The 13,058-nt window shown below is 38.0% G+C and overlaps 1 protein-coding gene across 1 annotated transcript; it reads left to right on the top strand.

Annotated features, from left to right (window-relative positions):
- Positions 1–8,494: 8,494 nt before the first annotated feature.
- Positions 8,495–10,610, top strand: sp9 (sp9 transcription factor). The gene is made up of 2 exons (XM_063006249.1): positions 8,495–8,515; positions 9,192–10,610. The coding sequence occupies exons 1-2, from the start codon at positions 8,495–8,497 to the stop codon at positions 10,488–10,490; spliced, it is 1,320 nt and encodes a 439-aa protein (XP_062862319.1). The 3' UTR covers positions 10,491–10,610.
- Positions 10,611–13,058: the final 2,448 nt, after the last annotated feature.

The raw sequence follows: 13,058 nt of genomic DNA, 5'->3' as shown, positions 1-13,058 counted from the left end.
ATTAGAAGCAAGTGCAAGAAGGTCCTGGGTTCAATTCCCAGGTGGGGCGGACCGAGTCCTTTCTGTGTGGAGTTTGCATGTTCTCCCCATGTCAGAGTGGGTTTTCTCAGGGTGCTCCGGTTTCCTCCCACAGTCCAAAGACATGCAAGTGAGGTGAATTTGAGATGCTAGATTGTCCGTGTTTGATATAACCATGAGTAACTACCGTTTCTGTCATGAATGTAACCAAACAGTATGGGACATGACGTTAAAATCCTAATAAATAAACAAACAAATAATTAGAAGCAAGTGGAACACAAATAACATTGTCCACAGTCAAGCATGCTTTATATAACTATGGGTTTTAATGATCTGGCATCCCCCATGTTCCAGCAGCTCATTCAATTCATGGCAGCCTTTTTTGATGGTTCTTAGATCAAGTCTGCCACCCAACCAAATTTAACTTTCTGTCAGATAACAGTTGTTTTTTTTCAGTCTTGGCAATGCGGACTGATCCATATGTAGACCACTAGTTTTATTAATTTTGAAATGTGTGTAGCCAAACTAGCCCTACTTGTATGGGCACAGACTATAGTTGAACACTAACAAAGAATTAGGAGGCCATACCAAGTAAATTGACATTAAATAAAACTCAACACCAAATCAATAATCTAAATTGATGTATGGCTTTTTTTTATACAGGATATACTGTATATTCAGAGAACCCAACATTAAACTTTTGAACTAAAGATTTTTGACAAATGTGTTTCAATCATGTGGTTACAGAAAAAGAACAGTCACAGAAGTCAATAAAATCCCAATAATTATGTTACCGGTACAAATTATACATGTTTTAATAACTGTTTGTAAATTCAACAACATATCTCGTACATGATGCAAACCATTTCCCATTAGACTTGAAAAAGATGAAGTAAATATCAGTATTATGGATCAAATTATATCAAAAAGAATCTCCAAAGTCTGTAGAAGATGACATGATGTCATTTCCCCCCCATGTCAGAATGGCTTTCCAGTAGGTGAACTGTTACTTTAAATTGCACCTAGGAATGAGTGAGACTTATGTATTACTACCATGTGAACAGAATTTCTGAAATATGATCCAGAATTATTCCAAAATGGAATGGGAAAAAAGATTATATCAACATTGAATAACATAGAATACAGTAACCTGTTTAATCCCTGACTGTGGATACAGTCCACTTTTCTGGGCAATCTTATTTCTCTCTTACTCCCAAAATGAGTTCGGTAGGTAAGTTCGGCTAGTTGTCCCTAAGTGATGCCCCGCAAAAGGAAAGGCAGATGCAGGACTGTTGAGTAACTCGGGACTTTCTGACTTCAAACAACTGCACATAAAGCTGCAGATCCAGTTTGACTGCTGCCTGGCTTTAATCAGACTGCAGATCTACTAGCCGTAGGTAAAAATGCAGCTATACAGTCACCTAAAACAGCCTGAAGTATGACCCACAGACATACCGTCTGCCAGAGAACTTGTGCTACTATAAACAGTGTAACAGGAAACTGTGTAAGAACTTATTATTTTTATATTAAATAAATCAGTAGGACTTCCTCCCAGTGCACGATTTAGGTTATGACATATTTTTTCCTAAGATCTCCTCTTGGCTGTACTTTGTTTTTAAAGATCAGAACATTTACAGAATCCAAAATCAATCACAAGAACATTTTGGATTTTCCGTGACATACTAATAAAAGCAAATGGCCATTGTGGCATGAATTAAAGCTCTACCAAACATGCCACTCATGCAAGGTGGACTGAGTTATATGTCATTTTCCTGTTCTTTGTAATATACTCCACACATTCTTGTCTAACATCTAAAGCAGGAAAAAAGCATTTTTTTACTACCATGTAATCAGTCCACATAAGAAACGTTTCCTGGGTATGAAAAGCATGTACCATCAGACACCAGATAAAACATTTCCAGAATTACAAAAAAAGACTGAAATTGTTAATGGTTTTAGTGGTTGAACGACCACTTATTCTCATTGGAATCCACTTTAGCAAAAACAAAGGCAGGTCAGGACAGAGTGCTGTAGATTCTTAAAGAATAAATATCCATTTTATGCTCTGGTATTCCTCCATGTTTATGATGGAAACAAGATGGTTTTAGTCACAACCCAAGAACAAATTATTTTTGTTGGCCCCACACAGAACAATCAACTGGAGAAAATCAAGACCATTTTTGTTGCGGTTTGTTTCTTAACTTTGGACAGACGTTCTTCTTGTTTGCCTCATCCTCAGCGTGAACATTACTCTGGGGAAAACAACCCCTTCCTGACTTATGTCTATGTCACAAACAGTACCAGGATAATGGCCTTCACCTGCACCCAGTGAAACACATGAAAGAAATGCCCCTTCAATCACTATGCAACATATGGAAATCTCACGCAGGTAGGGAGCCTCATCAAACTCTGAGAAGACTTCAGACAACAGATGCATCTGTCACATGGAGCAACTATTTGAAAATGGCTTCGGACCTGCAGTGACACCCTCATTACTGTGTCCAACAGTAATTCTGGGTAGCGAGACCTGGAGAACAATAAGAGTAAATGCTCTGTATTGTAACCCTGCCTGCTCGGCCTCATTCTCTGAACATTGCACAGGCACTAATCAGAGCTCTTCTCATGTAATGGAAAAGTCAATAGCTGCATACAATCAGTAAACAAATTCAGCTATTTTTAAAAAAGAGCTTCAGTCTCTATTTTAAAGCTGGCAATTTAAATTATTCTACCGTGTAACACCTTAATTGTGTAAGACAAAGAAGATGTCGAGAGTACAATGGAGCTGGGAGTGGAACACAGGCTTCATGTAATTTCTGCGCTGCCATGCAGAGATGACATGTGATAAGCATTCTTCCCTGCCAAGGGCTGTTTTGCTGGATGCCAAATGACAGTTTGCAGTTAGTCGTTGTAATAAGGCTGAGACAAACTGTTTGTCTTTAAGTTATTGTAAACATCAGTCCCCTAATGAAGATAAAGAAATGTAGCTGGAGCATATCAAGCACTGGTCATATGTAATTGTGTTCTTAGATCACTTTATCGGCGGCTACAACAATCATGTTCATTTACACCATTCAAAATAAAATGGTTGTCTTTCAAACATATTGATCATTCAAGTCATACTTTTGATCATCTGTTCGATCTGAGAACAGACACACTATTGTCTGTTTGCAGCCATTCTAATGTTTTATTTGAGATGTTAATTATAGACAACAGAAAACTGGTTACAAAAAACATCTTGAGTGTTTTTGTAAATGTGCAAAGGCAGAACAAACTGAGAATTCTTAGAAGAATTAGGTTATTTGGAATAAAAAAAACACACTTACATTGATGGGACTTAAAGTTGTGTTTCTTAACAGTCTTGTGGAAATGTGTCCTGAATCACACAAAAAATGAGAGTGAAAAACACATACAAAAGTGTGACAGCATGGTTTATAAATCAGTCTGAAGTAAGTGCACGGATAAAACAGGTACAGTCTCATCCCAACCAGACCAGACAGATGCTCATCACTGAGTCAACACTGAAGACATAAAACTATAAAACTATAGCGTGACTGGGAGCCTACATGCCTCTCACACCCTTTAACATGAAGCCACACATGTATATGACACACTGTCAGTTTAAAAGTGAATCAATACATTACAACATCTAGCAACACCTAATAGTGACAGAATGTGATGGATATTTAAGGTTATACATCTGATCCAGAGAAAGAGACTGCATATAAATTTCCACACTACTGTACTAAATAGTGAGCTTGGTAAAAGAGATGCCACATCTGGTGCAGTATGTTTGCTGTATGACTGCTTCTGAAAACAAATGCTGCCATGATATATTGTATCAGTATGTACTCTGTGTGTGCTATGTAGGCCCACATCTTAAAAAATGGTACATTTATAAATATACTTTTTAAAACAAGTATGGTGGGTGAATGTTATCATCTATTTTATTTAATGTCATATATCAATTTTAATTGTTTAAAAACTGGACTTAAACAGAATAATCAATTTAACCACACTGGAAATAGTGGTTACCCATTCATTGGTAATATTTATATATTTTCAGTGAGTTACCATTATTGAAAACGTGTACACTTACATTTGTAGTGCAAAAAACGATTTTAACGATTTTTAAACATTTTAACGTTTATAAAACCTCACAACGTTTTAAAATGATCTAGAAATCCTGGTTAATAATTGACTGGTTCACCATTCTCACTAGTTTTTGTTTTTGTCGGATGCGGCACGTGAAATTATCAAAAGCTGTCATATATTGCAAGTAACATTTTTACACATATCTAACACATTTTAAACATAATACCATGGTAATCTGTTGTATTTAAAATGTTTGGGCTGTATGACTAGACCAAGTTGCGTAAAACATACACTTTATTGTACTGAAAATGATTCACATAGAGATTTATACTACCTAAAGAGTAATGAGATATGTCTCTGATTTATTTGCTTTTTATTTAGATTTTATAAAAATAATGCACAGAACAAACACACGTCAATTCACCTGTGTATGTAGCATTATTGACACATTTTGACAGACAGTAGAGTGGTAGATTTTAGACAGAAGAATCAGAGCTCATGTATAAATAAAACCTGTTTAAACATCGCCACAATTTTTCACACATGGCTTATACTTGTGCGTCCCAAGCACCCCCCTGTCCCCAAATTTAAAAGAAGCTTTTTTCCTTTACCAAGTTTTTTTTATTTCTATTTAAAATGTATTTGTGCGTTTTGTTTATGAACATATTTTAGAACATTTTCAATTCAAATAAAGTATTAAGAATCATGCCCAAAATACCTGTTAAATCTCACCCCTCAGAACCTCAACACCTCCATAAGCAAAAAGCGCATCTCCACCAACAAACTCCCCCCTCGCCCACCAACCACCATCACCACACACGTATAAATCAGGCCCATGGGAAACGCTGTATCATTATTTGTGTAATATATATTACATATCTGTAATCAATACACTTCATTGCATGGTGGCAAATCCTTCATATAGACTGTGAAAGGTTGTGATAGGCGCGCACTGCAGCGTAAATGATGCGGAAAGCTTTCTCCAGTGCGCACTGCACAATTCCTTCTCAATGATTATTAAACACACTTTCAGATATGTGCAATAATTCAAGTGACATTTTTTCTGCCATTAAAGCAAATTGGAGGTAAAATGTGCACGATTTTCCTGGACTTAAAGGATTGCTTTGTTATATATATTTTTTTCATATAATAATGATGATGATGACAAAAATTATTTTGTCCTAATAAATCTAAATGATGTACATCACAGTGTACTAAGTCAGTGCGGCAAATCTACACACTACTCTTTTGTCGGTAATGTTAATAATTAAATGATTAAACATTTTGTGTACTAACAAAAATTTGATTTGATGTCTTAGTTTGTCTGTTGTTTGTAAATACCAAAATCTCCCATCATCATCGTCTGATCTTGTGTACACAGATGACGAAATGCATCATTATGCCAATCAGGCGCTTCGTTAGCGGAGCATCGTGGTCCTGCCGCTGCGCAGAGGCTTTCCTCATTCACTTTAAACAAGCAAGCGTCCAAACACTCCATAGATGCAATATTAACCTACATTTCTAGTAATAAATTATCTGAATTCCAATTATCTGAATTCCAATTCTGATCAAGATATCTAAAACAGTTAAAACGTCAGGTGTTTCATTTCTGAGTTTGGGAAGTTTGGGCAGGAACCTGTGGATAACGCGGATTAAAGTTTAGACAGATTAGTTAATTATCCACAAATGCGCTTTTCCTCTTAAGGGTGGGGACTGATCAGTGCCAGCGGCAATAGACAAAAAAAAGAAGAAATGGGCCCGGTGAAGACCCCCAGCAGCCAGGATCTCCCTGCACACAGAGAGAGGAGCTAAATGATCCAAATTTGGAGCAAGAACGAGACCCTTTTAAAGAGGCCACAATAATCATTTATCTCTAGCTGCTTAAAGCTGTGATGGATGTGTACCGCCACTCAGCCTCGCCACAATGCATGCAAAACGTTTTTGTTCTTGCCAAATAAATCACCCGCATTGTTTAAGGTACATTGATCTGTCTAATGACTTGTAATAGGCTTCTAATTGCCACAGAAAGCTGCTCGCCAGGTAGGACAGTCCGGTTGATGTATTCGTATTAAAATCAGAAATAATCAGGTTTTTATTGATAAAGTAACAATATAAAATATTGCTATGCCCACAAGGTCTGAAAATATCACACGATTACACACAAAACAACATGCAGACCATATGCATAAATATTTAAATATTTAAATGTAAAAACGCCTTGTAGCCAATGATATAAAATATTTTTTATATTCTTGATTGCTGTCATTTTTGCAGTTTGTTGTTGATCAGTTTTGCTAATGATGATATAAAAATCATAGACTACAAATATCCATCAACAGTCACAGTCATCAAGACACGAATTTATCATATGCATAATAAAATGGATTGGTGTCCTGTCCTGTGTTTCTGCCCTGAGCCCAGTGTTTCTGCTTGGCACAGGACTCGCCGCAATCCAGACCAGAACGAAGCCGTCAGTGTACAAAAAATAATAAAATTAAAGTTATGATCATTATAATTTTTAATATGGAAAAAACGCATTAGATTATGATCGCTGAAAAACTAAATTACAATTGCAAATACATTCGTTCAGGAATTTTACATTAGCGTGAATCTGCACTGCACTTATTTACAGTAAAATAACACACAAGCAGATGTAAAGCAGGAGAGGAAGCGCACACGCACATGTCAGAGAGAATTCTCTCATCTGCTGCCAAATGTGTTTATGCTTAACAGATATTTAATAGTGTTAATTGTTCCCCTGTCAATTTACAGTGATTGCAGAAATGAAGTCATTTCCAGGCTCCGTCGTGGGGATTTGAATAAAGTTTTAGATTCCCCTCTCCATAGGAGGGATTTAAAGCGCAGCGCTTTGGAGCAAATTGCGGCCGGGCTGCTGGCACCGCTCAGCCTCTATAATGGAGCATTATTTGGCAATTTTGAATACTGTAATGCGCAGCTTTCGGCGAGGCCATTTTCAGGAAAATTGCTTTAACTTTTAAAAGGATGATGATTCACTGCAAAGCAGGCCATTGTTAAATTATGCTATTACCCTTAAATGTTTTAACAAGTAGAAAAAACACATTGGTATAAAGCATTGATCTTCGTTTAAAAATACAATAAAATGGTAAATAGAAAATAGTGTATTAAAAACATAAAAAAAAGAGTTAAAATTAATATTAACTAATGAATCCCTTTAAACAAATAATAAACAGTGTACATTATTTAACATTAGTTGTAACTTATTTTATCCGTAACATTATAGCCATGGCATTGATGTTTGGTCTGTGATTTATGTTTACATTATTAGAGCCTCTAGTAAGGCAAAGCGTAAATACAAAATTTAGGACTTCTCTATAGGTATTTAAACTGAGCGCTTGAGCAAACACACACACACACACACACACACACACACACACACACAAACACACACACACACACACAAACACACACACACACACACACACACACACACACAGAGACAGACACACACAGACACACCTTTCACACCTGTTGTAAGATCTGTTATTCCCCTTCTGATTTCCCCAGTCAGGCATGTCTGGTGGTGACTGCGGTGACTGTCAAATCAAAAAAATGTCAATCACTATACATTATACATTATATATATATATATATATATATATATATATATATATATATATATATATATATATATATATATATATATATAATCGAAGGGTAATATGCATAACATCTTATAGTAAATACATTCATTTATAACATTACTTTAGGATGCAAGCAAAAATAAATAAACTGTTCTAATAAATAGAGAAGTCTTTACTTTTTATTATCCTTATAAAGTCTAACGAATAAAATGATAAATGCAATATATGCAAACTTTTATATATTAATATATTACTATAATTAACCTAATACGCGAACAGACATCTTAAACACCAACACATGCACAAAACAAATATTATTCGCTTACCATGTCGAGTGTCCCAAGTTTTATAACACCCCAGTATGAGCTGTTCTTTATTACAGTGGAGGTATACTGCGCCTTGCCGGCTATTTACCCCAAATATAAAATAAACCTTTAAAAATTAGCAGATCGCTTGACGCCTGACAGTGGGATCGGTACCCTGGTTATTGATTGACATGCTGGTTTAGTATTTCTGTCATGGAGGCGTTTCTTATTGGCTGAACACGACTCGTCCCTTAAGTATCCGCAGCGCAGATTGGTCGAGTGTCCCAGGCAGCTGTACTTCAAAGAAGGCGCTCTCTACAACTAGGTAGAGAGTGAAACCTCAGCCAGGGAACGAGCGACCCGAGTACAGACTTCAACAAATCCCGTCCTGTCCGAGTCAAACTGGAAAATAACAACACCACTGGAGTCCTTAAAAGTCCAGTAACAGCCTTGGTTATGGCTACATCTATACTTGGGGTAAGTTGTTTTTTCACCTTGAAGGTTCTTTTTAGCTCTACCTTCATGTTTTGCTTTGCTGTCGATATTAATAAATTTAAGGCCAATTTTGTGATCTGATATTATTTGTCGGTCAGTTTTATTTATAGTGTGATTTTTAAGGAAAAGACAACTTTGTAAAAGCATTTGTATACTCTACATAAAACCTAAAGTGCTACAAAGTTTATCAAATGCTGGTAAAGGGTAAATTGTAGTATGTTCGTTTTAGAAATGTATTTGCTTGTGCAAGAATTGTTTTATATGATATTTCTAAAATTATATTTCTCAGTGTTGTTTTAAATTTTTCAGAGCAAATCATAACAAAACAAAAACACTTTATGAATACTTCTATGCTTGATGAATACTTTTTTAGATTAGAAATATATTTTGTATTTATTGTACTGTTGTTTATATACACTGTTTATATTGTATTGGCTTGTTCTATTTTACACCCTGGTCCTGGAGGAATGTTGTTTCGTTTCAATATGTTGTTGTTTATAGCTGAAATGACAATAAATCCTCTCTTGAACTCTCTTAAACTCGAGAAACATCCAGTGTTTAAAACATTATGTAGTCCTCTTCTTAATCGTTAGCAGCTTATTTTTTATTGATTAAATATCACCGCATAATAATAATAAAAACATGTATTTCTGTGCAGGAAGAACCGCGGTTCGGAACTACCCCTTTGGCCATGTTGGCGGCAACCTGTAATAAAATTGGCAACACAAGTCCTCTGACAACTTTACCCGACTCCAGCGCGTTTTCCAAAGGCGGATTTCATCCGTGGAAAAGATCTTCATCGAGTTGCAGCTTGGGCTCCAGTCTGCCGGGCTTCAGCGTGGCGACGAGCCGCAGCACCCCGGGACTAACCACCAGCACTGGTACAAACAACAGCGCGTTTTGCCTGGCATCCACCTCGCCAACCTCGTCCGCTTTCTCCACCGAGTACAGCAGCTTGTTTTCCAACTCGGCCAGTGTTACCTCTCAAGAATCCGGACAGTCAGCGTTTATTTCCAAAGTACACACGTCTGCGGAGTCTTTGTACCCACGAGTGGGTATGGCGCACCCGTACGAATCCTGGTACAAATCCGGATTCCACTCCACGATCTCGGGCGAGGTGGCTAACGGCGCGTCCTCGTGGTGGGACGTGCACACGAATCCGGGCTCCTGGCTTGATGTGCAGAACCCGGCGGGTACACTGCAGAGCTCGCTGCACTCTGGAACACCGCAGGCCATCCACTCCCAACTGGGCGGCTACAACCCCGACTTCTCCAGCCTCACACACTCCGCTTTTAGCTCGACTGGCATCAGCCCAACGGCGTCCCATCTCCTGTCCACGAGCCAACACCTGTTGACGCAGGACGGCTTCAAAACAGTCATCCCTACGTACACGGACACTTCAGCAGCTAACGCGATGATATCAGGTGCCAGCTCGGGCATCGGTACCACCTCCAGATCCTCCAGGAGATATTCAGGCAGAGCCACATGTGACTGTCCGAACTGCCAAGAGGCGGAAAGGCTCGGGCCTGCCGGTGCCAGCCTGCGCAGAAAGGGACTGCACAGTTGCCACATACCGGGATGTGGCAAGGTCTACGGCAAAACATCACACCTCAAAGCGCACCTCAGATGGCACACCGGCGAGAGGCCGTTTGTGTGCAACTGGCTTTTTTGCGGCAAACGCTTCACAAGATCTGACGAGCTTCAGAGGCACCTGCGCACTCACACCGGGGAGAAACGCTTCGCTTGTCCGGTGTGCAACAAGCGTTTCATGAGGAGCGACCACCTGAGCAAGCATATCAAAACGCACACGGCCGGAGGTGGAGGCAAAAAAGGCAGCGACAGTGACACCGACACGAGTAACCTGGAGACCCCCAGGTCCGAATCCCCAGAACTCATTTTAGAGGGGGTAAACCCCAGAGTCACGGTCAAAGAGCAATCTCCTCATCACGAGTCCTGAACATCCCGATGCCGCCAAATATGCAGACAACATGAAAATATACATATATATACATGCAAACTCAACTGCTGTCCAAAAACTGGTAGGTCTGTATTCAAGGATAAATAAACGGGTGAAGATTTGGACGAACTTATTTGGTGACAGTCTAGTTTGTTTGTTTTTTTGAGATATGAAACATATGTTCTGAAATGAACCACAGTAATTGAAACAAAAACAACAGAACAAACCTCCAAGTGATTATTTCACATTCCAGGACGGTCTATAAAACGTGTTGAAAAAATGCGCAAACTCAAAAGAAACTGTCAAACTGAACTAAAAACTGCAAGCTGAACTTATTGTAGCTATATTGGCAAATATAATGATTTTTTTCCTTGTAAATGTTCCTTATTACTGTTTTGTGGTGGATCCTGAAATTCAGGGGGTTTATTTACTTTTGACGCACTTTGTGGATGTCAGTATGTATGTAACACAGCTATTTAAAATTCAGTTACTTCTTTCTTTACCTTGCAAAAAAGATATAAATGTTTAATTGTATAAAGTCTCGCGTATAAGAATTTCATTTTGTAATTAAAGGGATTTAAAATCGAAATAGTTTCGTTGTCATTTCAATTTTACTACTATTTTAAAAATCGGAATAAACAACCCCTAATAAGAGATGAGACACTAGTACTGAAAACCGAATTACGAATCAGAATTATTTTGTCTTAGTCGAAACAAAAATACAGCATGTGAAAAATTTTTCTAATATCAGTCTCTTGTGTTATTAAATACAGTAAATGATTGGTCTAGTTAAAAAGGTACATTTTAAAACAACCACCACAGTTTAACCACTGTTAAAAGAAAACATGGACATTAAAAAATCAATAACTCAAATCTCATATAGATAAATGCAGATCGACAGTTCCCCAATGGACGAAATCAATAGTTAATGCCCCGGAAAAGGGCTTTAATTCCCAAGTGAAAATCTTGTTAAATAGTATTAATTATGACTTGGAGCACATTGCAGCCCCATGTGTCTTGTATTCTCAAATAGGGATTCGTGTCTTATCAAATATCTAATTAATCTCCGAGACATCATTTGTTCAAGCGCTCTTTATCACGGCTTTTCCAAGGGGGGTTCGGTGACAAAGGGTCTTGAATATTTATTTTAATCGCTCAAATTAACTGCTTACATTTGCATGTCAAACAGAAAATGTCCATTTAGGAGAGAGCTAAAGCATAAAGCCGCTCTTAGGCTTCCTGGGCGCTGCACTTGATTCGGTATATGGGAACAGTTTCCCTATTATTTTCCTGGGTGCCAGTTTTCAGAAGGAAAATGGTAAAAGCCATATGCAAATACAGAATTTAAAACGCTCTTGTTGCGGCGCAGTCAAATGGTCGCTGGTTGTTATTTGAATATCAGTGGCCGCGTATTGAAGGGGTTCAAGGATGCTCTCTGACTCCTTTGTGTTTATCCAGTGCAGCGTCCGATGTGAAAGAAAGAAAGAGCAGGAGGAATAATTATAGCTCAGCTCAGCACGCATGGGAACCCGCTCCAGCTCCACGTCTCAGCCAGGAAAAGCTTCAAGCAGAGACCAAGTTCAATTGACCAGAAGCAATAGAGGAAAATTATTTTCATTTCCTTTGCTTGGTGGCGGGTCGTACGGGCAAAACTGAGGGCAAATACACAAATCAAATTGTTCCATTAGCATGTAATATTCACGAAATTGTGTAGGATTAGGATTGGATTTTAAAACAATAATTGAGAGGGAAAAGGCATCATACAGGTTATCATACAAATAAATGCAATTAATGGGTTCAAATATTTTATAAAAAATACACTATACTTTATATATTATTTAACGATATATATGATTATAATTTTGGTATGCGTATTGGACATAAATCAGTGGATATATGCTATATTTCTAAAATATAATTGCAAAAGTCAAACAAATATGATCTAAATAATCTTGTAAAATACAACCACCTTTTTTAACAAAAGTGGGTGCCCGAATTTAATATCATAACGCCCGCATCAGCCTTTGATGTCATTATGTGGACGATTCTAATGCGATTTTATTGCGCCACTAAAAAAAATGCGTGCTACGGAAATGAGCGCTGTTTGGGCGTGAAGGCATTCATAAGCACACTTTGCAATTATATGGTCTCATTAAGATTTACAAACAGGAACGTATACAGGGACAAGAATGAGGCGCTGTGAAAGGTCAGGGTGTATGAGGTACCCGGGGTGGTGGACAGTGAATCCGTCACTCAGCGCTTTGTTGCGGGTTTGCTGGAATGCGCTCTTGCTGAGACTCAGGAGAAAAGTCAAGCTTTGTTTGCGCACCACAATAAATCCACATCAAAGCAAGTCGCAGCCGAGGAGGGACACAAGCAGCATGTGTAGCATGGTACTGATCATCAACAAGCTAAAACCACCGCCCCCATCTTCCCCAAAGCTTGTTAAAAGTGTCTATTAACACAATGTAAATTCAGTTCAATTTAAACAGCTAATTTCTCTTATACATATTAAAGACAAATGCACCCTTTAAACTTTATAATTAAATCTGTATCCTTTTTGTCTTT

Source organism: Trichomycterus rosablanca, chromosome 12 (genome assembly GCF_030014385.1).
Source record: "Trichomycterus rosablanca isolate fTriRos1 chromosome 12, fTriRos1.hap1, whole genome shotgun sequence".
Taxonomy (NCBI): Eukaryota; Metazoa; Chordata; class Actinopteri; order Siluriformes; family Trichomycteridae; genus Trichomycterus; species Trichomycterus rosablanca.
The sequence above is the reverse complement of the archived record's forward strand: the minus strand, read 5'-3'. Positions and strand labels throughout refer to the sequence as shown.